Source organism: Vanessa atalanta, chromosome 22, assembly GCF_905147765.1.
Source record: "Vanessa atalanta chromosome 22, ilVanAtal1.2, whole genome shotgun sequence".
Lineage (NCBI taxonomy): Eukaryota > Metazoa > Arthropoda > Insecta > Lepidoptera > Nymphalidae > Vanessa > Vanessa atalanta.
In genome coordinates this window covers 7,256,575-7,283,812 of record NC_061892.1, presented here as the reverse complement: position 1 = coordinate 7,283,812, position 27,238 = coordinate 7,256,575, and the positions used below count along the sequence as shown (strand labels likewise).

The 27,238-nt window shown below is 30.5% G+C and overlaps 3 protein-coding genes across 3 annotated transcripts in view; 1 reads left to right on the top strand and 2 right to left on the bottom strand.

The window, feature by feature from the left end:
• The window catches only part of LOC125072654 (protein Wnt-5b-like), a 52,828-nt gene that overhangs the window by 13,312 nt on the left and 12,278 nt on the right, over positions 1 to 27,238 (bottom strand). Inside the window, exon 3 of the mRNA XM_047683303.1 lies at positions 864 to 1,120. Within this exon, the coding sequence (XP_047539259.1) occupies positions 864 to 1,120 (257 nt within the window). The remainder of the gene's footprint in view (positions 1 to 863; positions 1,121 to 27,238) is intronic.
• On the bottom strand, positions 5,833 to 6,293 carry LOC125072656 (probable salivary secreted peptide). The gene has a single exon (XM_047683305.1). It carries the CDS (start codon positions 6,267 to 6,269, stop codon positions 5,913 to 5,915), a length of 357 nt encoding a protein of 118 aa, XP_047539261.1. The 5' UTR covers positions 6,270 to 6,293; the 3' UTR covers positions 5,833 to 5,912.
• Positions 23,163 to 27,037, top strand: LOC125072655. Its single transcript, XM_047683304.1, has 4 exons — positions 23,163 to 23,476; positions 24,029 to 24,114; positions 24,842 to 24,955; positions 26,889 to 27,037. Exons 1-4 carry the CDS (start codon positions 23,278 to 23,280, stop codon positions 27,015 to 27,017), a joined length of 528 nt encoding a protein of 175 aa, XP_047539260.1. The 5' UTR covers positions 23,163 to 23,277; the 3' UTR covers positions 27,018 to 27,037.

The following is a 27,238-nucleotide window of genomic DNA, read 5'->3' as shown; positions in this document are numbered from 1 at the left end:
GACTATTGTGCATTTATCTGTGTAATTGATTTGTTTAATTAAAAGCTTTTTGATTTTGTGGACAATCGTTTGAATATACGCTGACTTATCATGAATAATCCTGATATTGGCAATAAAATGTCTATATTAATATTTCTCATTTATGGTATACTCACATAAAAGAATATATAAATAAATGTTATAAAATAAATATACTTATTAAATATTTTCTGGCTAAGCGCACTTCTCATTTTCTTTGGAGTAGGTACTCGATAAAGTTCATAAATAGTGTGTTAATATAGGTCAAAGGAAATTAATACAGAAAGGAAATAAGATGAAAGAGAAACAAATGTCTCGTTTATGATGTAATAAAGAGTTTTTACGAGATTTTTATTATGTTTTATTACAAACGATTGCCTTGGCCTCCGTTAACTCATGTTTATGGATACTATATCTTGTTAAGATATTAGATAAAAGTAATAAATTAATTTATTAATACAGCTAGCATGATGCATGTGTAATTGGAAAAATTGAGAATTATAATATAACTTTCCTATTTTGTAAAAAAATAAATGTCAAGAATATGATCGCAGAGCTTCTTATCTGGGTTTAATCTACATCATCCAGAGACACACAAACACAGCAAAAAAGTCACCAAACGAAATCTCTGTGCCAAATTTAATTCAGATCCGTTCAACCGTTCTGGCGTGTTTGAATAAGAATCGTCCGTCCATCCAAACTTTCGCATTTATAATATTAGTAAGATTATTTCTGAAAATGGTTTAGAATAAATTTCTGATTAAAATCATATTTTATAGCCTCTTTGTTAACGTAACGGTTAATAAAGGCTAGGAAAAGGTATTTGTAATAAAAAAAGGTCTTACCAATTAATGTCAAAGGTCCGAAGACTGTATCATCTTCCGTCACAGTACAATTCCATCTTCGATTTTGGAACTGATACTGGCATTCCTTGATGCCCTTTTTCACGCCGTCACCGACAGCGGGCATATGATCTTTATGACGTCTGCAGACCCTTCTTTGCCCAGGAGTCAGGCCTCGCAACCTCGCACACATCCTGGACTTATCAGAAAAGAGATCTGTTTGGTTCGTCCATTCTTCAAACTCGAGGAGTCCCATGTTGCTAAAACAAAATTGAAAATACAAGTTTTAATTGAAAAAACTACAGAAGTGGAGGTGAAATAGATTTTTTTTGCATTTATGGAAAATAGACAATTTTCAACGACTGTTAGTGACAATTTTTATGGTAATTAATTACCACAATTTGTCAAGAAAAATTGTCTCTCTGTTTTTGTTTGTGGTGACTCTTAAGCATCAAGTAGTTAAATAGAAATTATTTGATCTTCAATATTATTAGTACAGGTATAACCATTTATTTGATGTCTTAGACAAATTATCTGCTTTTATTTATAACTTTGGTAGGCGGTCGGGCAAATGGGCTACCTGGTAAGTAATCATCACTGCTAAGAGACATTGGCCTCATAAGATATTTTATCCATTCCTTACAACGCTAATGCACCACCAACCATGGGAACTAGGATGTTGTATCCCTGGTACCTGATTCACTCACCCTTCAAACTGGAACCGAACAGTGCGTAAATTTTACGATCAAATTTGCACTTTAATGAAACGGTTTTATTGCTGTTAAGTTCCTATTCCACTAACACGACGATCATCGTATTATAACCAATTTTAATAAGTATATTTGGTCCTTAGTTACGGTTAAGCTATGTTAATATTTGTGAGGAATAGTCAAAGTTGAATCAGAATAGGATCGAGAACGTATCATAATCGTTATATGATAGCAGAAATATCACATATGATGGTACTTACCTAGAGGGTCATTTAGCCCTACCACCGAGTGCTTAACTTAATACAAAATAATACGTAACAAATTTATTTATAATACATAACCCTAAATACTAGTTTGTTTATATTAGCGATTTGTTATCTTTGTGGTAAAACATTTTATCTTGAATAGTTTAGACGAAGTACACGAAAATATAAGAGGTCAAATAACGGTCAGCTAGTCATTATTACGTAACTGAATTCGGAGTTGATTAAAAAATAATAGATGATACCAAGTTCAACTTTTCTTATGAATTTATTCTAGTACTATTTATTGTTTTATAAAGAATACTCACTAATTAATACTTTTGGGGACAGTACACTAAACAATAGCTGAGTAATTGTTATGACATCGATATATTTACATTAAAACACCTGAATCGTAGTCCGAGATTGTGGCATTACGGAAGTTTCATATGCTTGTGCTTATAATTTCTCGTTTTCAGTGGTAAAGGAAAATATAAGGAGTAAAATTTTGTTGGATGTAAACCTGGCACACGTGTGTGTTTGCCACCAACTCGTGTGGTGCAATAAGTTCCAATTCTTCCAAATTAAGAGGAAGCATTAGATCAGCAGTGGGAGAAAAACAGGTTGTTACTTGTTAGTGGGGCATAATTGACAAGGTTGAACCTCAATCCTCTTTAAACCAAAGCGGCGATTAAAATTAAAATTTATTTAACGCTCTTGAAGAACGTGGATTTTAACCACTCCTCTCAAAGGGTTCCAAATCCCAACAAGTAATACTTTAGTTTCATGGGCATCAATAGGTTTTTTGTCATGATTTAATTAAATTCTATTGAAAGTTAATTTATACCAACATTTAAAACATTGGACCAGTGTGATGGTCAAACCTTCTATTTGATAGGAGTTTACGAACTGTTGCTTTACTTTTTTCCATTGATAACAGACAGATTTTTCAGAGATAATAAATACTAGATTATTTTTATTTTATTTATCTAAGATTATTCCCATTCCCATCTGGATATCCAGGAGCCAATGTAACAGGCACAAGGAATGTAAAAATATTATATCCGAAGGTTTGTGGAAGGCATTTGGGTGGTTTTGACTATTTACCATCCAAGTGGTGGTAGTGACCCATTGACTAATCCACCTACTTACTTGATATTTGACAAAAAAAGCTAGTTTGTTAGTCAATATTATAAAAATGACATTTAATGCTATTATTAATTGACATTGAATGTTAAAAATAAATTATTCTAGCATTTTTTTTAAATTCTCATAAGACTATCAGTTTAAAGAAATAAAGACCATACCAGATATAAAGGGTTTTTGACGTATCGTAATTAATATAGTGAATTTAAATATCGAACTTAATTTTTTTTAACTAGTCCTAAAATTTAACAAACCTATTTAAATATATTCAGTCCGTAGCAAGTTCTTGGTGTCCGTTTATCAAATAAACGTAATTACAGACCCTCTGTAAAATTTGATATCGTCTCCTCTCCTAATGGTTTATAAATTATGTTATACGGAACAAGTTGTAGAAGGTAACTCGAGACTCATTAGGTACTTGTGAAGTGATCAAAATTACTAGCTATTTTATTCCACAGCTTCACAGATTTCAAAGGAGTTTGTTTATGCTATGAATGTGATATCTTCGAATTTAATGATTCTTTTTTGTTTAATATTTCTTAAATTTCCAAAACTTTTTACTATTAACAACCAGAGAATTTAAAAACTAGCCTAGTTGCCTAATTTGTAAACTGAAAATATTTTTGATGTGCCCAGATGAAAACTGAGTGTAGCAAAAAAAAGGTTAAGTAACAATGACCGAAGCCTGTAATTGGACATACTGCTGGACTAAGGCCTCCATTCACTTTAGCGAGAAGATTTTTAGCTTATTCCACCACTCTATTCCAATGCGGTTTGATGGATACATGCGTGGCAGAATTTCATTTAAATTAAACACATGCAGGTTTGCTTACCATGTTTTCCTTTAGTGAAGAGCAAGAGATGAATCATACACACAAATTAGGCGAATGATAATTCAGGGGTCTTGCCTTGGTTTGAAACCGCAATTACCAGTTAAGATATACGCGATCTGTGCCATGTTGGCTCTCAGGTAAAAAAAAACTCTTCACGAGAAGCGTGGCCGGAGGTGAAACGTCGAAATTATTAATTATTGAAATAATTTATTTTAAAGGAAACCAATAAAAGAATTTGGTGTTAGCTAAAATAAACATAGTTTTAATTTAATTATTAAAATATATTATAGCACCGAAGAATATATATAGTATACGCGCCACGCAACACAAGTTAGTAGTAAATGACGTCAGAGGAATCACGGTAAGAGAAAGCGTCACGCCGTTTGCCGTCACGGCATATTATACGTTCATATAATCACTTTTCGTATTGTTTTAGTTAGATATATATAGATAGAGTTTATTTGCATGTATATTTAAAACTAACTGTTTACGTCAAAATAAATTATTCATAAAAATACACTACCAGGAATTCATAAAATACGAATTAAGTGTTATTTGTATGCACGGGTAGTTAATTTAGAAACATCTCTTATAAATCTTGACACTTATAACCTTTAGGGAAATTACTGCGTTAAATCAGACCAATAAATAATTATGAATATTTGTATGTGTTAAGTAAATGTCAAATCATTAAAATATAAGATTGCCGATAGAAAAATTCCATTGTCTTTGATTGATATATTTATATATGAAATATGCAAGAAGGCTAGGTAAGACTAGCTTTCCGCTATGCCGAATAACTAAAATAATATAGTTAACGATGATCTTGTCCTCCTGACCGATTTCGGTTACGCGCCCTTTCTCCAACTGTGCAGGACATATAGTGCACAAACACATGCTCTCTCTCTATTCCAACACTCGGAAAGAGTTCAGGCGCAGGACCAACGGCTCTACATGCTTTTCGATGCATAGGTGTGTACACTTCCAAATTCCAGATACCGGGCTGCTACTGAGATTTTTTCTACTGAAAATCCTAATTAACAGCCCGACTTCGGGATTGATACTAGACCAACGACGCAGTCAGAAATAATAATTGAATATAATAATTATTAAGAAGTTTAAGAAGACTAATAACTAAATCGTAATATTAAGGCAATATTTTTGACCTTTGTCGAATGGTTCAGCAGCGATGCTAAACCATAGGATGATATTCTAATGAGTATGTTTTGCGTACACCCACCAAAATTTCCTAGCCCAAAATCAACCTTCAATATGATGTTACGTAGGCTCTTATTCCGTCCATACGGAGCCGGTACGAGTACTATTAAATAAATATAATGTAATCAATTAAAAATAACACTTGTTTAAGTAATAAGAGTACTTGTAAACATTTGAATATATCTTGTAAACAGTACTTTATCTTGACTTCTAAGCAAATGAATCGTTTGGAAATAATAGCATGAAATAGCGTGATAACGATTCTAGGTTAATAAGAAAATAAATTATAATTAGTTTGAGTTCAATTAAAAAGTAATGACGTTATTAAAAGTAAGCACTATAATTATTAAATATAAAAAAATATATACTTCTATGATTTAGTAGGTTTCGTATTAAATATGTAAAAAGAAAAACCATGAAAATTCTTTTTAAAAAGGCATTCTATTCGCCTTTATTTATTATGACAATGATTTTTGCGATTATTATTTTGATTTCTTAAATTCAAAAACGTATAATTGTTTATGCTTTTGTAACGATTTTATTATAAACGTGTAGAAATATATTAATAAATAATATTATTCATCGTATTTATAAGTATTAAGTTTTTAATGATGAAGACGATAATTATTAAGGTTGTAGTTAAGAAAGTAATTATGTAATGTAAATTAAATCCACTAATATTAGAGTTAAAATAAACTAAAATCCACTAAACGCAAATTGTATAAACGATTACTTGACTATAACATCAAAAAAATCATTCTGCGCACAAAATAATAAAATACAAATTAATAAATTAATGTAATTTTAATGAATAAATTAACTTAAAGCAACAAATATGACTTTTTGATATGGCAAGCGATAATACAAAAAAAAAATTGATAAGTACTAGGGCCTCATAAATTATTAGTATCTTCCGTAAATTGTTACAGTGAAGTTGAATCCGTGACTTCTTTGGCTCTTCAGCTTGATTTTCACGAAGCGTTGTCCCACACCTCCAGAAGAGATGGTAGGGTATCCCCCTGTTCCGTCGATATAGTTATCTTTGATGAATATCGCTTTAATGTAGGCAAAGTTCTGTTGTCCTGCTTCCGGATACTCGATGATGCTCGTTCTCACGACAAGGGGAAATCCGTATTTGTATTCATTGACTTTGTAAATCACGACGTCACCGTACGAAGCTTGCCCGATAGCTAGATCATGGCTTTGGCAAGATGCAGCGGCGATGAAGCACAGAAGGGAAAATGTAGCTAAGGCGCGCATGTTGCATTCGTTCGATCGTTCAGTACTAACGTGATAATGAAGGAATGCCGTTTTATATAGAAAATGACAGTGTTATGCAAGAGTGAAACAAGATGTTTTATGACGTATTAAATATTTTGTTCTTAAAAATGTAACAAAAAATTACCTTATTATTAAAAGAGTTTAAAGAGTTTATTTTTAAATTAAATGTTAATTTTGATCATTTTGTTCGAACTGATGATCTGTCAATAAAGATGAATTAAAATATGTATGTATATTTTACACCTGATGAAAAATTATGCTGTTTTATAATTACGTAAAAAGTTTATGTTACATCTTGCATAGCACCGTTCATCAATGTAAACATCGTGAAAAGAGTTCTCAAATCCATCACGCTGAAGACATGTCATATGACGCGGTTTACAGTGTCATATTAAACATACAAACATATTATATATTTTCTATATAGAATGTCGAAGATCCCATGACATTGTACTTGGAAATTGTAACCGAGTATATATATAATAACAAAAGAAAATCGTACATACACATATACACATATATGTAAATACATATACAGATCTACAATTAAACTGTTACAAGGCCGCGTGTATTTGAAGTGACAATTAATCTATACCAAAATATCAAGAGCAGCTTTTTTTGGAATGCTTACTTGAAAAAAATACTAAGCCAAAATACATAAAATGTATACCAAGAAGAACGGCGCTTTTCGGAAAAGGTTTAAGTTGATTTAAATTTAGAATATCACGTATCAAGCGTAAACTTCATATTTACTATGAATTTACAAGACTAGAAGTCGGATAAAAGTAGTAAATACCTTAAAGTAACTTTGTATATGCATATAATGTTGACCTTTATACACAGGAATAGGGTTTTCCTCAAAGAATCTTAGTATCTCGATAAATGTAAACATTTCGTTTATATATCGCTAATAATACTATATTGTATTATTATTACGCTCGGGGATGTCCTGGCTCCGGAATGATATAAATTAAAAAAAACCGTTTATACCCTAAATAGAGAACTAAACCTTCGTTCAGTTGCGAAATTAAAAGAAAGATGACAAAAATAATTATCATTTGAAACTGTTTACAGAAAATTCCGTGACAGCTTGACAAAACTTTATTTTTAAAGATTAGTAATACGTTATTCTTTTACAAAACTTTCCTTTTATATATCGTGTCTAGTACTAGCGACCTGCCCGACATCGCAAGGGTGCATTGTGTACGGTACGGTGCCGGTGGTACCTTACAGCACTCCGGATATGTAGCCTTCTACCTGTGTTTTTTTTTATTTGGATCATTAGAACCGGAGATTAATCCTTACATACAAACAAACATTTTTTACGTCTTTATAATATTCATTTAGATATATTACGTATCACATAATAGATTGTTTAAAGCCGTGTGTCGATAGTTCGAATCCCGTGTTTCGTGAAATTCTCGGTTAATACACAATAAAATAGTTCAAAAATATAAGAGAATTGTACATTTCACAATGCGATTATTTTTTATTATTTATTTAGGGATTGCGAGAAGATTAACAATTATTTAAGAGATATTTATGGCAATGCTATCTAAGCGTTTAGCAATTAAAAAACATTTTTTATCTGTGTGTTGGTAAAGTGATTGAAGTGGTCTTTGATTGCGAACATCGAGAGTAATATCAATACTTAACACTTATTAAAGCGTTATAAGTAACTTTGCAATTTTAATTACAAGGAAAGAGCTTATTTGTTTCTTACCGGTTCGTCTTGGTAGATTCTACATTCCGAACCGATGGTAGGTTTAAATATACATTAATCGGGAAAGTGACGATTCTAAAGTAATTTGTACGTCTAAAATATTAAACATATTTTATATTTTTGGAACTTTCTACCAGCACACGTGTTCGAGAGGAACACGTGTGCTGGTTGGCTGGCTCTTAGAACCTGGGTGCCTTCAAGTGCCCGTGCAGAAGCGAGAACTGTACGGGCCGTCTTCGAGTTTGGACTCCACTACCACTTACCACGAGGTGGAGTGCAGTCATACGCCAATCCGGATTGTATAAAAAAAAGTATGGTTACTATGAATGTATTATTTAATTATTATTCTTAATTTTCTACTTTAAAATGTATGTCTTACCTTATATAATAATAATAATAATAATAAATCTTTATTTAATTCCACATTACACATTTTGGTTACTAAACTAGTATTAATAAAATTAATTTTTAACTATATTTCTAAGATTCTTTTTAAACTAAATCCTTTCTAACTAATATTTTGTCGTGGCTTCTTTTTATTATTTACCCCTTTCGGGTAAAAGCCATCTCGAAGGACTTCTATCGTTCCTTGTGTCTAGCCAAAGTTATCCAATTTTATCACTTTATGTAATATAAGGTAAGTATTGGATATCCTTACCTTATATTACAAATAGAGAAATAGAATAGGAAGGGAGACTGAAGCATATACTAAAACTTACCTAGCCCGCCAAAGCGAGAATAAAAACAAAATTCCCTATATGTTTCGAATAATTAATGCGTATTTATTTATATATAAAAATCACTCCGCGTCTATCTATCACGTTTTTCTGACAAACGTGTTGCACTACACGAAAATTGCTTTGAACAAAAAATGTCCATCCTCTCAAGGCCTTCAACTTTTGTTCGAAACATTTTCCTCTAAGATCAGTATTTTTTACAATAAACGTGAAAAACATAAACCATTTTCCTAGATCTGACCTCGAAAACGAAATATGCGAGTATTTCGACTATAATATTCGTTTATTAAGATAAATCGTATAAATAATTATTTTATTAAACATAATTCGTAAACAATTCGAAATGTGAATACAAAAATTCAGGTCAAACGGAATTGGCTTAACAAAAGTTTATGCGGCCTGTATTCCAATTTGTTGGTTGTATTTATATATTTAGTCAACGAAAGATATTCTAAATGATAAATTATAGAGAACTTGATAATTATAGATCACTTCGCTCACGTTTTCGGCGTGATCGTCAGCTATTAGGCTTATAAAGCCTATAAATTACTTTGGAGTTCAAGCTTGTTTCGTACCAAATATCACCAAATTGAGTTAAGTGGTGAAGCTGTGAAAGAGCAACAGACAGACAGAGTTATTTTCGCATTAATAACATTAGTAGAGAAGTATAGATTATAAGTCAATACATGTGTATTATATGTGTAACCATAAAAGACAATGGTCCGTAGTGATAAAGGCGAAATAAACCACTTTTCCTCAATGATGTCAACGCTAAAGACAGATCTCTATTGAAGGTGACTCTTTCATCGGGTTTCGTCACCGCTCATGATTCTTAGAGTTTCATTTGTTTTCTTATAATGAAGCTGTAAGGTAATATCAAAATAATATACAATTATTATATGTTTATATGATTACGAAACACAGTCCATATATATTTATATATAAATAGAGTAGATATAAATAAATAGAATTAAAGTAATAGGTTGATTTATGTGAGGAATAGTCAAAGTTAGTTCGCAATCGAATCGCGAACGCATCGTTTTGTTAGTAAAGGTAAGTATAAGGTAGTCGAATTGGCCCCCAGGTCAGATTTATCATCGGTTACATCTATCAACCGACGTTACTCTTATGCTAGATTCGAGTAACTAGCTTTGCCTTCTTTTTCCGTGTTGAAAAAGGAATATCAATATTTTCTTAGTATTTACATAACTTATATAAAGTATCTTTATTAAAAAAAATATAAAAAAAATCGGCCAAGTGCGAGTTGGACTCGCGCACGAAAGGTTTCGTACCATTGACTAACTAAACAAGGTAAGTACACATATTTATTAATATCGAGCAAAAATAGGTAAAAAATGCCGTGTTTTGTATGGAAGCCCCCTTAAATATTTATTTTATTTTGTTCTTAGTATTTGTTATTATAGCGCTAACAGAAATTCATAATTTGTGAAAATTGCAACTGTCTAGCTATCGCGGTTCTTGAGATACAGCCTGGTAACAGAGAGACGGATGGACAGACAGCGAAGTCTTAGTAATAGGGCCCCGTTTTTACCCTTTAGGTAACTCTAAAATGAATATATCCTTAACTATTACGCAAAATTTTATACAAGTTGACTGTTATGTGATTGTTTTCTGTGAGTCAGTCAGTGTTAGCACTATTTTCAGTACATATAAATGTTCAAAAGATAAAAGTAAGATGCCTAATTGTAATGCTAGATTGATTAAACAAACTTTCATAAAGTGTACGACACACTTTATAAAAGATTTGGAGCATTTTATTATTTTTAATGCATCATATTTTTGTTGTACTTTATTCACAAAAAAAAAAACTTTTTCTACTTGTTCAAACTTTAAATTGTCGTCTAATGTTTACAAGAAAAAACTGTTATTCTTTATCAGAAAGTTTATCTGCCAACAATGCATGGAATCAGAAATTGTTGGTTCTGACGCGGAAATTATATTCCATTGTTTATTTTTATAAAGTAACCACTGAGTTTTTCCATTTTGATTTTAATAGTTTAGGCATTTATACAGTATTGTATTTAATCATTCATATGTATATAGATTCATGGTATATAGGAAGAAGGATGTTTTGAATGATATTTCAATGCATCCTTATTTAAAGAATAAATAACTTCAAATTCCTTTTCAAACTTCCGAAATGAACATATTTTTCTTACAATTATTTCCTCTACTTATACGAATTGTTAATGTTAATCGAAAATTCGATTCATATCTTTGACCTTACGCGACCTTGCCGAATATGTTTCAACATTGGAATGTTCATACTCAAAATAAACTATAGCGCGTCTTTCAAGGATGTAATTTCGGAAATGATAGAAAAAGTGGAAATTATCGGAAACATGAAAGTTCAAATAAGGTGTTAATTAATTATAAGAACAGATAACATTAAGTGCTTAAATATATATACAAATATGAATTAAAAATAGTTACTGTATAAATCTTGACCGCGTGGAATGGTGGCAAGAATGCTATGGTGTTAATGGGCTTTGTTTTTTTTTTCGTGAATACTTTTATTGTAATCGAATAGCTTTGAAGAAATTCACTGAAAGTCAAGTTCAATGTAAGAAATGACGGCTATTTTTAAACTTTGTTAAGTTTTAGCATTAATTGATTATTATTGTTGTATCGGTGTTCATGAAAATATATATTATCAGTTGCCCTGTTTTCATTATTCAGTTAACAACAACAATAATACCGTGACGATAACAATGGATATCTCCATAACATAACAAACAAACGAAAATTAGAATCGGGACGATATATTTGACCTAACGTCAAATATACTTTAGCATATGATAAACTTAAGCACGGCATTTAGCGAATATGTTTTGGATAGAACAAGTGATAATACTTAAAATAAATTAATCAGGCATTTGATAAAATATAATTCATTTATTTTAATATTTTCTTGCGAATTGAGTATCCGAATTTATTTGAGCTAGACCACCCTTAATATTGTATCTTGAATTTGGATTAATAGAGTAAACTTCTACTTCAAACTTGTATCCTCTCAATATTGATGGACTCTTAAGTCCAATCGTAACAGTTTTATCACCAAGTCCCCCACTCTCAATGTAAGCTTCACCATCTTTATATTCTCTTAAGTCTGTCACAAATACAGCGTTGATAACTTCACTTTCAGGCGCTTTGACGATAATATCATCAGTTCTCTTCCATAACGCTGGATCAGCTTCTTTAATTTCACTTAAAATCTTCGTTGAATGTGGTGATATAGATCCCAGGCGGATGTCATTTGATATCACTAACGCTATATTTATAAGAAATAGTATTGATACTTTTAACATTTTGATGAACGATAATGATTGCAACGAATCTGATGTTCAAATGATGATTCCAGAAGAATCGATCTCTTTTATAGCCATGGAAGATTTGTTAGTATGAGATCATTCTGTTATTGACAGTACGCTAATATGTATGCTTTTGATGTTATTATTACGACAGGTAAAAATAAAATATATGAAACTTACAAATAACGTAAACATTAAACCGTGTTAATTTCAAACCGTGACATTGCTCATGTATTTAAATTGAAGATTATTTAAAAAATTGAGAAAAGGAATATTTTTGGGGTACATGTTTATGTAGTTTTGTTTGCAGGAGTACTTAATATTTATAAAATGCACAGCTTAATATAGTTCAAAAATGTATTAAATGTGTCTTAAGAGGCGCCACGCTATCAGTTTCTTCAGAAGAAAAAAAGCCGAAACTTATAAACACTAAGGATTTCTTTAATAAGTGTTACAGATGTATATTACTTTAAATTTTTTCTTATTTTTATTTTCAGACAACCACAAAAAATATTATGCCTTTTATTATGCTTCAAGTAACTTATATATCAGATGATATGGTATTATAGACAAAAACTATACGAACCTTGTAACTTCAACAACCTCATAGAAATTATTTTCTATTACCAGAGAATCAAAATCAAAACCTACATACAGTGTTCACAAATTATATATAATAAGATCTAGGCCTATGTTGACAAATACGTGTTATGGAATTATTATATCTATTAGCACAAGGAATCATTCATAGAATAAAACAATTTCACGAGTATCTGTTAATTCCTTGTGTAACGAATCTTTTGCTTCGATACTTTGATCTTCAGCATTAGTTTCAACAACATTGTCATTTAAAGACGTATTAAATATGTCTACGATTTTGATTGTTACTTTAATATCGTTAATAGTCCAAGCCAGCAGCCATGATTTGCTGCTCGGATATCCGGATACAGCTTCAAAGATAATTTACAGTAAAGTACATCAAGAAAATCCAGCAATATGGGTGAGATCGGAAACTTTATCGGTGAACTGCACGAAAAACGAAGTCATTAATGCAATCAAAATATTAGATTTGAGGGAGGACAAATGGGGGGAAGCGTATATAAAGGGAGGGGGTATTGGACAGAGGTTTGTGAAAATCGAATTGAATAGTCCAAGCATATTCCGCGGCTACAATTTCTTTGTTGAAATTTACGCGATACAGACTAATAACTTTATATATAATCATGGAAAGTGACATCAGGATATGTTTTGAAAGTAATTCTGGATAAATTTGAATAATAGTGTTATTGTAATAGTGTTCTTTTTTTAAATAAATGAGATACTAATAGGGTATGTGTAATTTTATTTATGATGAAATCTCTTTTAAATATAGAGAACATATAATACAATAAGTATAACATTACATTTTTGGAATTTAAGTAATTATGGATAACCAAGAAGAATTTCGTTTATTATTTTGTACATTTGCTTTTAATAGGTTGTAGCTCTTTGTACAAAACCGTCTGGGTAGATACTAAATCAAATCCAATTCCTTTATTCAATACAGAAGCATTACACTTACTTATCAATTGTAAAACTAAAGACTAAGAAATTACCCTGACCTGATATTCCAACCCACTACTCACTCATCAGTCAAATAGCAATACTTAGTATTATTGTGTTCCGATTTGAAGTTTGAGCACAAGGGACATACCATCTTAGTTCCCATGCATGGTGCATTGGCGATATAAGTAATTGGTACTATAGTTGGCCTTTGCCTGACTATATCATTAATAAATGTAATACATTTATTTACACTAAATTGGAGGCAGTACTTCATTGGTCAAGTAGCTTATAAAACAGTTAATCCCGTGGCTTCTGCATGTGCACGTGCACAGTTAGAAAATCTCTCCGGAGATCACTGTAACGAAATCAACCAACAAAAAAAAACGGGAAATAATCACAAAATCAATAAAAAATATTATATATATATATTATCGATTTTTAAGAAATCATGCCTCGAACTGACGTCATGTACACCTCCGATAAGAAGTCACGCAGATTTGAATTCTGGCGTCTATTAACTTTTAATTGGAATTTACTTGTTGAAGAATTCGTTGAATTGTTCAGACAATTTTAAGCGAAGTGAAATAGACCTTTTCGTTTCATGTCATTTGTTAACTTAGGAACTTAAACGACATTACTTTTAGTACAAGTTATATTCATTTATAGTATCACTAATCTATAAATATATATATAAATAATGTTGCTACTATAGTTTTAGACACAGTTTGTTTCATATTTTTGTATATTGACTAGATATATTTATATATAGCACCGTAGATCCTCAAAATCCAGATTAGGTTGATAATAATTATTGGATTTTTCTGCAGAAAAATTCGCACTAAGATCCCAGATTTCGAAAGTTGAAAGTTTGTACACGGCACATACGGCACACACTGCATGTACGGTATCTCGGCAAGAACGTAAACCTAGGTCCTGGATCTGAACTCTTTCCTGTTCTGTCGCATTATGAGAGTGAGGGGATAGAGTGCATCTGTTTTTTAGACACATGACTACTATAATATGTACCGCGCAGAAAGCATGTCTTCCTCTAAGTCTCGTTGTCAATTTCACTTTAACAAAAAATCAACAAATCCTCATGGAAAATCGTAAGTCACGATCCCGCTCAACGTGATCGTTTTATGTATCATCTGAGTTACTCATACCTTTGAAATGATATAAATTTGACTTATTTACTTCCCTATTTACCTTACAAACTACGCAACATCGTTGACGCGAAGTCAACAATAAAGTCTTTGTATATATTTCATTTTGTATATAAAACATTTGACTCTTTACAATGAGTAATAATGAGGAAAATAACTTCAACGTGTGACGTAGCAATACCAACAATGTTAATAACGCTCCATTTAAATGTCCTCGTATAAACGAATGTGGGCGGCAAATCAAATCATAATCGACTTGTGTAGACAAAAAAACAATTTTTTTAATAAGTTAGTTTTAGATATTTTTATGTTGTATATATGAATTTAAAAAAAGTGGCAAAGACTGATTGCATTCTTCCACGGAAAAAAGCCATAAAACAATTAATTTGTATTTGTATTTTCTTAACATAAAAATAAAAGAAAATATTTAATTAACTGTTTATTTCAATTTAAATGTTCCACGTTAAATGTATTCGACAAAAAACAAACTCAGATTTTATTGAATAATTATAGAACTTTACGTAAAATTTCCTTAGGATGTACAACCCAGACATTTGAGTGTGTTGGAAGAACAACCTAACTTTCACATTTATAATATTAATAATGTTAAAAAAATAAAAAAGGATCAGGTGTTAATATACTTTATTAATCATAACAATATATCAATTAAACATATCCAGACCTTACCGACAGTTACAACAAAGTCTATTCAAACAATAATTGGCACATCACAAGAGTTTTAAACACGACACATATTAAGCGTAAATGTCAATCTGGAAATTCAGACCGGAACCTCTTTCACTTTTCAATTTGATATTTGCAAAGGAAAATCCTATGCCTCCTCTCGTAATCGATGGTTCAGCCAAACCATTATCCAGGTCCCTGATAGCTATACCCTTTATCTTCTGATCGTTGACTGGATATTCGAAATACACTTCTTGTTCCCGTTTGAACAGTGGTATTGCTTGTGAAGATACAACTTGCTCGTGAACTTTCCTAACAACTCCATTGTAATCGTTTATTTGGCCGACTATGACACTTTTCGATGCCACGATCGTAACGAACGCACAAAGTACGAATATTCTTAGAAACATCTTGATCGGACGACTTGATTTGATGTTGTAGCGTGTTTATGTGTTACAAGATCGGCGTGTAAGAGGGAGAGAGGGATAGTGTGCGAGTGGAGGAGGCCATATTATGAATAAGGTGTAGTTTTATGAAACGTGATATGGCTACATGGCGGCAATTTTTTTTTTTTTTGTTATAGTCGGCTAATGAATGAACGACAATTAGTTACTATTACAAATTATTTGATCTTGTGATTATTTTGTATGGAGATTATTTGCTAGGGCTCATTTTGCTACGAAATTTAATTGATTTTGACTACTTAAACAAAATTAAAATCGCAATACAATAGTCGTATAACCTGAGTTAAATTTAACAACTTACATAGTTTGAATTTAGTTTTAGGTATCCTCGCGATGTTTTAATCCCCCTATGAGAACTGGATTTAGATATACATTAAAACTCATGAAAAATCCTTTAATTCTTTTATTTACAATTTAGGCTATATCAACCAATTTTAATTTAAATTTCAACATTTTCTACCGTTCCAGTCTCCACAACTCATTTACACTAAAGGCCAAATACAAGTACACATTAAATACATTTGATATTTATAACACATTACATATACTTATCCTAATTAAGATAATCTTGTGATCACTCTGACAACATGAAATCAAGATATATTTGATAACTAATTAATGATAACAATAGAGTGAAGACACTTGGTGTCAATTAAAAAATGTCATAAAATGTCTTAACTATTTGTAAATTGCAATGTAATGTTGAAATAAAATCAATAATGGTAGGTATTATTATTACGAAAGGAAACATACCTGCCTCATATTCATATCTCAAGTGCTAGTGTTGTAACACTTATAGTTTAGACTAAGACACTCACTCAGTCAGTTATTTTACAAGATTGATTAACATGTATAAGTTAGCAAATATTAAAGATACCCAAAAGCACGAAGAAAATGTTTCTAGATCTGTTTAATTGATATTATGTCCCTTTTGCCTGTTGTTACACTGGCTTACTGCTCGTTCAAACCTTAACACAAAAATAATGAGTACTGCTGTTTGGCGGTAGAATATTTGTTAAGTGGGTGGTACCTATCCAGACGGGCTTGCACCAAGCAACTGGCAACAAAGAAAAAGTTATAATGTCTCATGTCCATCAATACCAAGATTTTTTATTTGAGCGAAGTCTGAGTCTACATTTACTCAAAATAATAGTAAAAATACTACATATATTTAGCGCCATGTACACCAAACTCAATATGTTAATACACATTACCTTATCAACGAGGTCGGGGCCTGGACAGAGGTCAGTATCTGAGCCATTTGCCAAATTAACCGAATATCGCCTCTACTCCCTTGAGATAAGCATCATTGGACAATTAATTTGTGTAATGCACTCTCAAACCAATGTTTGACTTTGTAAAGACTGGCTTTTACTCGTTGTTTGTACTTAAATTACTTGATTAATCTCAATACGAAGTCAAAATATTGTAATTTAATATAAAAATAGCCATTTACATAAATTTATTAAATTAAATTATTTTGGTAAGTAGATTTTTATCAAGGCTTAAATCGAATGACCATATATTATTTGTACATAATTATATATATACAGTATAGTACTTTGATATTATTAAGACTTAAATCATCCCCAATTTTAATTCGAATCTTTCAAAGTCTTAACTTAAAATAAATATACAAAATTGAAAACGTTATATAATTTTATGAATATGCTTATTATTATATTTTAATAAAATAAAACAGTGGCACAATTAAATACTTCTTCTTAATCTTTTATATATGTAGATATAAGTATTGTGTGTACGTGTGCATGTGTTAAGTGTGTACCTACAAAGTTTATAAATATGCCGTATTGACACACATTATATCAGTACTATAAATGAGGACATGCAATTTCAATCAAAACAATAACAAAACGCATTACCTATACACATACGAGTATGTATACAATCAGAAACAAAAAAGACACTTTTAAATGAACTACAAAATCATTACCAATAATACCTATGCAATATTTTTTTTTCCAAGATTACTTGAGATTAAATTAATGTTGCCAGATCTAAAAAAGATACTAACAAGTTAACGCGTTAAGTATGGTAATATTGTTATCTATTATGTCCTCTTATCACGATGAAGAGTAATTTGTTTAAATTTTCATTATTTCTAAGAAATATCTAACTTTATCTAAAGAAAATATTAACACTTAATTTAATTTATCATTAAACTTGATAACACTATATACTACAAAGTGTAAATACATAGAATTAATTTTAGAAAGGATTTTCAGTTCATAATAGCAATATTTGTTTCCAAACCCAATGCATACAGATTATATTATAGAAAAATAACCTATATTTTCCGATTATCTTATCTCCCTAAGCGTGTTGTGCGTGCCTTTTCTATGATTTAGATTCATGTTATTTTACTGCTTGTTTTAATTATCAGCAGGATCACAATCTAATTATTAAGATTATTGACGGCAATACAATATGAAAATAAAAGTTTTAATGAACTCTACGATGATCACTTCTTAAGAAGTGACTTAATTTTTTAGGTTATATTTCCTATTTATAATACTGACCATCGAGTGTAGAGGGTAAGTGAAGTATATTTGTGTATAAAAAGTGTTCCTATAAATAGATGTCATTTATATAAATGGCGCTGTTGGAGCTATATTAAAATTGAAGGAACTCGCTACTAAAAAAAAATCTTCATTTTTTGAAAATTTAAAACAATTACTGTTACTGTTAACTGTTCTTTAAAATAATTGTCTCCTAAAATTTTATTTCATAAATATTTAGGTAATACATACTTATCTAAATATTAAAACAGACTTAACTTACTCCGACAAAAAATTACCGTTAATTTTCGGCGCTTTCACTACTCTGTTGAATTATTACGAATATTTTGTGCTTGTATAAGAGATAACTCTTAGCATATTTTACTTTAACGATAACTGTTTATTTCAGGTAATAATGTATTACCATAGCCTTAGATCATTTATATTTTTTAGATATAGTGTTGCACTACAAAAGAATAAAAAAAAAACGAACAAAATTTAGTATCGTGGTTGCCTGAGAGCTACGCTCAACATTTACAAGTGTGCGTCATATTTATTAGTGTGCGTGTACTTAGTGGCCAACAGCTGGTTACAATTTTTTTCGACGCGTTCTCAATTTTGACAGTTTATCTAGACATATAAATAATCAAAGACATTAGCGTCATTGCATGTTTGGAAACTTAATTTAATTAATGTCGGTAGTTTTCCTGTAAGAAACTCACGTCAGATACTTCTGCTTACTTCTAAACTCCATAATGTAAACAATTTAATAGACAACATTTTAGGTTATATTCGAACTGAAATTAGATTTCGATTCAACCACCTCATCTGCAAGTTATCAATTACTTTTATCTATAATAATGTTATTATTTAATATTATCAGATAAAAAGATATTTCTATCATGCGATTATCATCTATGGCAAACATCTATCCATCTTATCGAAACTTATCAGTCACGAATTTTCACACTTTTGATATAAACGTGACAATGTCATACTTCCAAAATATAATAATTAACAACAAATACTAAAAAAAGGCCAAATACAAGTTACACAGATTAAATACATACGAAAAATAATAAATCTGACAGTATAATGGCGGGAAAAAGTGACGTTCTTTTATTTTTTTTTCTCTTTAATTTTAAAGTGAATTCTGAAAGTGTTTACGAAGGTGAGAGATTAATCAATGACAAGTTAATCCACAAAAGTGAGCATGTTAAAATGCCTTTTTTGTCTGTTCGGACGGAAGATGTAGCTTTTCCAAAATATTATGAAGACAGGGATAACATCATTACAGCGATAAACATTATAGATAATTCTGACGAAGGGGGTTCAGCTGAGATCGATTTGGGAGGTATTGGACTGACATACGCTAATGTGCATTTACGAAGTGCTTTATGGGGTGGCTTTAATTTTACAATTGAAATATATGGTGTTAAATTTAAATGAAATAAATTTATATAAATTTAAATTATATCATATAAATATAACTATAACAGAACACATATAATATTTTTTGTGTATATTGCAAATAAGTGCATTTGATAAGACTATATTTGACATAGAACTGCTTACGTTTTAAATTTATAACTTTTTTGTACAGTATATTATTAAAATATATATAAGGTCCGTATTGTAAGACATAATTGTTTACACTTATACAGATTGACTAAAAAAACATTTAAAGGCAAATAAAAAACTTTGTTTGGTTTTATTTCATCGACGTCATCATTTTCAACGCACTTTTGCAGGACGTTCATAGTATAATTACGACATTAACATACTTTTTTATATTGCAGGCAGTTAAACATTATATTATTAGTAATTATAATTGAGTATTTTATAATCTATAAAACTATTAAACCTAGTATTTTTAAATCTTAATTGTTTATAATATTAAAAACGCCTATTACATTTTTATAGCAAATAAATTCACACAATATTAATTGCAATAAAAAAAAATCAAATACATAATAGGTACTTAATACATTTATAAATGTATATCGTCAGTGGATAGAAGTAGGAGAAAGGTTAAAGCGCCGAAATGGTACTTATGGAGTTTTATTTTTAAACCAAACCTTTTTCAAGAAACTGGACTATTTACTAAAAAGTTTCAAAATACATTGGGATGAAAGTAATCCTTACATTACGACGTACGACACACATATATTGAATCGTGTATTCTGACGTATAACAGCTAGTGTCATAAGTTCAATAAAAAGTTTACTAAAATAATAAATATAAATATTATTGGATCGGAATGGAATTGGGCCTCTAAAGTATTTTATTTATCGCCCCAAGAAGCTGAGAACACTTGAATGGTGTGTTGCTTTTTTTATTCCAAAGATTTATTAAGAGTAGCTAACACCTAAAGTTGAATGAATGAACGGATGAATCAAAATTTTTATCGACAAAAGTACATGACATAGCTACGCTCAATGCTGACCGTGAGAAAACAAATAACAACAAATTAATTATAAGAATATTGAAGTTGAATTAAATTTATCTTAAACCAATCGAGAGATTAACAGAGAGCTTAAACTAGTACATGAAAAAACAAATATTTTTTTATAAAATACTTACAAAATATAAATAAGACAAGACTGTCTGGTCAAAACTGAATTAAATCAACAGTAACAATAATATATATTAATTAATTCGTAACTGTCTTATTAACAGCTCTATATAATTCCATTTCAAGCGGTGAGTGGAACAGCCCATTACAATAGCAGAGTTTTTCTAATGAGGGCCTTTCAAAGGGTGGGAGCCGGTTTGGCTTTTTGATTAGTTCAAAAGCTTTAATTTGTTGAGAAAAGGATATAAATAGAACCTCATTCGAATTGAATTGTTGTGTTTCTCTTGTATTAAGATAAGACGCGGTAAAAATTAAATACTAATGAAAGAATAGTTTAATGTTTTTGAAGTTACAGTTCTTTAGCGTATTATGAAAGACATAATGAGAGTGAGTTTATATGATGAGGTGACATGAAAGTGCACGATGACTACTTGATGGCATAACTTCAAGCTTGTTCTTCTTGCAAGCCCGTCTGTATAGGCGCCACCTATTATATTTGTGTGTTATTTACGAGTATAAGCTTAATAATTATTGTTTTTAAAGATTTTTTTTTTGCTCGAATGTGTCCAAATGAAGATTTATGGCTTCACCTATAGAGAAGGATCATTCAAACGATATTTTGTCTTCTTCTTTCAAATGACTAATCGTTTATGACAGAAAGAGAGAAATCAGTATTTTAATGTACACCTGCTAAGCGATTTATATTTTCATTCATCACGCTGTATGGTTTTTTACAGTCATCAGATATGTTTTTAATTTATATTTTTTTGGTTTTAATTATGTATTTAATTTGTAAAATATACTGATAGTCCAGTGAATAGAACATTTGGACCCTAAACTCTTGGCGGATACTATTTTACAGGTGTTCCTGTAATTATATATTGACTCAAACCGCGTCTTAAGCCCTGGACCCTATATATAGTCTTATAAACTAGCTAATTTTTGTCTTTTGAATTATAAAAACGCTTTTTTGTTTCTCGCGACCTAATTAATATCCCATGGTTATTATTATTTGGACACCTATATCCTTATTTAAGTCCCACGGTTAATTAATGTCAAATGCTTAAGTAATTTGTCGTAATTAGGTAACAAACGGCAAGCAAGTATAGATTTAATACAATATAAAAATATGTGAGATTTACCTGGTGGTAGAGCAAGATTATTACTTAGTGCTGTTGTACTGGTTTGAAGGATGAGTGAGCAAGTGTAACGACAGGCACAAGGGCCACTATCTTAGCTCCTAAGGCTGATGGTGCATTGGCGATGTTCGGAATGGTTAATATTTCTTAGTAGTATACCTATATTACTATTTATTTCAAAAAGAAGTAAACGCCATACTGTAAAACGTCTACATTTTATCTTTATAAAATACCTATCTATTATTTTGTTTCTTGACAACAATAATAAATTGCCACCAATAGCACACATCTTACCGTGTATGTTTTTATCTATGGTTTTATCAGTTAAGTGTTTTGATTTAAATTGCTACTAAACATAATTGTTATAAAACGAAAGATTATTATGTTAAACTTAGCCCTCAATAAGTACATATATTTATTTTATACCTGTAATGATTTACACTAGTGGTGACCACGCCACAACGAAACAGACACAAGTCACTATGAATTCAAGTAATAAGAAATACAAAGCACGTATGTACCGCCTTTGACCTCTTGCTAGGCTGGAAATTGACTTAGTGATAGGGACTCGAGCAAACCCATTTGGGTAGTAACCGCTTATAAAATATTCTACCTTTAAAGAGAAATACCATCGGGTAGCAATTCGTATTGAACGAAAAGTGTATAAAGATATTAATTTTGGGCCAGTGTCGCCGCTGGTGTTCGCAGAACACTTCAACAAAGTTTCATCACAATCGTATGAATAGTTTAGGAACGTATAGAGGATATTAAATTTGATTTATTTAAATTATTATGATACAAAATACGAATGATAGTCATTCGTCAGACTTCCTTACTGAATATCTTTTCAATTACAAACGATAGCTTAATAATTTAATCGTATCTTTATTAGTACGTCACAGTTCTTTTTAATTATTATCTGATAAGAGCATAAATATTATCGTTACTCGATATTTTTCTGTTTCTGTAATTAATTATGTGATTATTAGCATTCATTAATTTCTTTATGTCTGAAATGTTAATAATCATTTAGTCTGTTTAAATTATTTCGTAAAAGTAAAACAAAACGAACACATAAAAAAGGTTTATTATGAAAAGAGGTTATTATGAAAAAGATAATAATTCTTTTTTATTTTTTTCGTGTGTGCTTGTCCAGTCAGCCAGTGACGGATTTGAAAGAGGACGTTTCATATTTATCGGAGATAAAAGATGACGAAGTTGATTTTATTGGTGGTGGTGAAATATTGAGTGGTTCGTTGTTTAAGACTGTACAAAAATATTATTGTCGAGCAGAGATCGAAGGAGGTATGTTAAATAATATTTTATTATCCAAAGACTTGGGGTTTTATATTACTTTTTTTTTCGTTTGAAAGATTACGTGCCAGACATTTTATGTGTTTTTTTTTTAATAATATAAATATATTTATTTTATGTTTTATGTTCTTTTGCTAACTTGGTCATAATATATATATATATAGTCTACCTCCTATTAAATTTATTAGCAAAATAAATTCATATAAAATTATTGCATTACAAATTTATACTAATAACGATAATTAATTTCTTAATTTTCAAATTCATAGAAGGATATGTTTTTTATAAATGTCCTTCTATAAATGTATATGTCAATGTTAACAAATATTAAAAACTATGTACATATATTCATAGTAGAAATAACTATAAAAGGGTGCAATAAAAAAATGGTACCTTACAAGAAATTAAGATTAATTTACCAAATGCTTTTCTCACCTAATAAAGAATGTAAATCAATAAATATTAATTAGGTTAAAACATTTATAAAAATAAAAATGTAAATATTTTTTAATGCCGTATGTTTTTCTTTTCGATAATTTACAGAATCCGACTTTCTACTATTTGGAACGAGAGCTTGGACATTTCCCGCACAAGACGTAACTCTCAGCCTGAGTTACCCTTCGGAAAATGTAAGTAATATTATTGTATTTAACTTATTTAGAATTTAGTTTGATTAATAAGCATTGTAACGTCACTGCCGAAGGGTTTAAATAGTTTAAAAACTATACCAAGAGCACGAAGCTATGTAAACTACGACTACCTTACTTTAACTATGAATTAAGATTTTTGCCCAAACAACCCAAACAGGCCGCCAAAACAGGTATAAAAACTTTGTATAGGAAATCCAGCTACTTGTGAGCGCTGTGCCATGCGGTTGCACCGCGGTTGTTTTAAATTTTTAATATACCATACTGTATATGCCTGTTTCATTATGTTTCTAAGATTTACGTGTATGATTATTGATTATAAAACTTCCTAAATAAACGGACTCTGTAACGGAAATACATTAATAGGTAGATAGGACAGGCAATTGGGCTACCTGATGTTAAGTTGTCACCACCGCTTGTAGACTTTACAACGCCACCGACCTTGGAAATGAAATGAAACTCAAATATAATTTAATTTGTATTTTTTGCTGTCTTTATTCTTACAATAATCAAATCACGTACACCAAGTCACCTCGTAAGCAATAGCGTAATAACGCACATCGATAATTTATCGTGGAAGGGCTTGTCCTCGTGAGTAAACAGATTCCTTCATAACTAATAAAAATTTTAATGTCGTTGTTTATATGTTGCACTGTTAACTGTAAGTCTGTCTGCATATTGTTCTTAACAATTCAATGTATTATTTTAGCACAGATATGATGAAACCGAGGACTTCGGGTACATCCTGACAAAGCTTAAAGTAATTGTGCGTCACGACGGAGTTTCTAGCAAAGGCTATATCACTGACGGTGGAATGTTACAGGTACATATTTGTAATAATTCAACTAACTTCGCTTATTATAAGTTAAACATTAGTTATATTTTTTATGATATCCTAGTACATTATTTTTTTGTTTACATTTTGGAAAGATTTAATTGTCTTTAAACATATTACACAACTACTGAAAACAAGGGTATTTAAATTGGTAATAAGTTTTATATAATAGAGGCCAGGGTAAAAGGCTCTTTAAAAAAGAAAATATTAAAATACTTCTATGTTGAAAGAACTTAATTTATAGATATGCTTACTAGACTGAAGCGTCAGAGCATCTTGGAACCTCTTTGAACCCTTGCGTTGTGAGTCACATACGACTTTTGTTACTGGTTAACTGTTGTTTCTGCTGATTGGGCAGAATTTTCAAGATTTATGAATTTTAGTTTTAATAGTATTTTTTATAATTCGAAACAATATACTTTGTACATTTGTTAAGTGATTATATTTAAATTATTTTATAAGCTAAACGGTCATATTTTTGAAAAATATTTCTTAAACTTAACGGAACTTCTTAACGGCACCTAACTTTGGCTTGGAAGTTTGCGTATTGGCAATAATCGTTCGAACATGAAACAAAGATCCAATATTTGCTTTATTTGCACTGATATGTAAACAATGCAAATGTCAAATATATTTGAGTCAAATAATGCAATGAGTTAGCGTTGTAACTTCCATTCTGAATAAGAACATATTTTGGTATATTTATTTGCGTGTAAAGGGTTGACTACTTCAACAATGCGTCTTCTTCCTTGGAATGTCAAAACAATAATGGCAAAGGAGATAAATTAGTGTTTAAATAAACATCCACTTGACAATGTTTATAAGATCACACACATATTCCAAAACGCTGCTCCTATGTGGGTTGGTGGAATACACATGTGGCAGAATTTCATTGAAATTAGACACGTGCAGGTTTCCTCACGTTAATCTCCTTCACCGCGGAGCACGAGATGAATTATAAACACAAATTTATCACATGAAAATTCAGTGGTGCTTGCTTGAGTTTGAGCCCGAAATCATCGGTTAAGATGCGTTCTAAACACTGGGCCATCTCGGCTCATTTAGACATTAACACATGTTTAGTTCGATCAAATTATAGCGTTACGCAAACTGGACCAATCGAAGTGCCGCCTTTAAATTCGCAACATGGCAAACGCAATTAGCTTTGATCTCTGTGTTAATAGAACTTATTTTTTTATTACTTGAACATAATAAATTATAATTCCTTTATAACTTATTGAACGGTAAAATCGACTGTAGTTATCTACTTTCTAAAGTTATGATTCGGGCTCCCGTTAAGGCCACCAGACCATCAGTGTATACTCCCTTCGTTGAAAAACTCACTCGCTCCCGTCAAGGGCGCTACTCTCCAATTAATAGGCTAATCATCGATCATAACAATGTTTATAAATCGCTCAATATGATTAACAATGAGAAAAAGTCAAACGAAGCTCTTATTGTTGATATATTTAATGACAAATTGAATCTCTTTCGTAAAAAATTATCAATGCTTTTTAAATAATAATGTATAAATTGTTGTCTTGAATCTATGTTTTAACCCCTTTATTAATTGTACCTTATAATTAATTGTTTGCATTTAATCGTATTTTAATCGTAAATCTTAATGTATTCTAATAATAATATCTTATTCATTTTATTTATATTTATGTGTTAATTTTTCTAATAATTGAATTCTTAATATCTCTTTCTAATTGTAATTAATATTGTAAATCTGGTAATTATTATATTTTGTTAACTTGTAATATTGACATATCTTGCAACACCTATAATTAAGGAGACACTTGGTTTATATAAACCTTATGTTTAATGTCTATATTGTGTGTATGAGTGTACTTCTTGTTGGTGTTGATATTATAATAAATAAATAAATAAATAAATAAATAATAAATTTCTTTTTCAGAGTCACATAAGCATGAAGTTTGTGTTCAGCAACATTACGAGTGTAACGTACCAGTTCTCATTGCACGGAATGCGAAAGAACTTAGCAAACTATACAGATAACTTCACTTCATTGTTTAATTTATGTTAATAAAAATATTCATACCGTCATACTTTATTTCTATGCCTTTGAAATACATCTATGAGTGAAATTAAAAAAAAATGGATTGAGAGGGCTACGCTAGCGATTTTCAAAAATCGTTGGAGTACTAAGTGTCTTTTAGGTAGGAACAATATTGATTGAACATTTTTTTTCGACTGTTTAATGTACCTTAAAACGTCTTAAATAATTCGTAATTAAAATTTTAATAA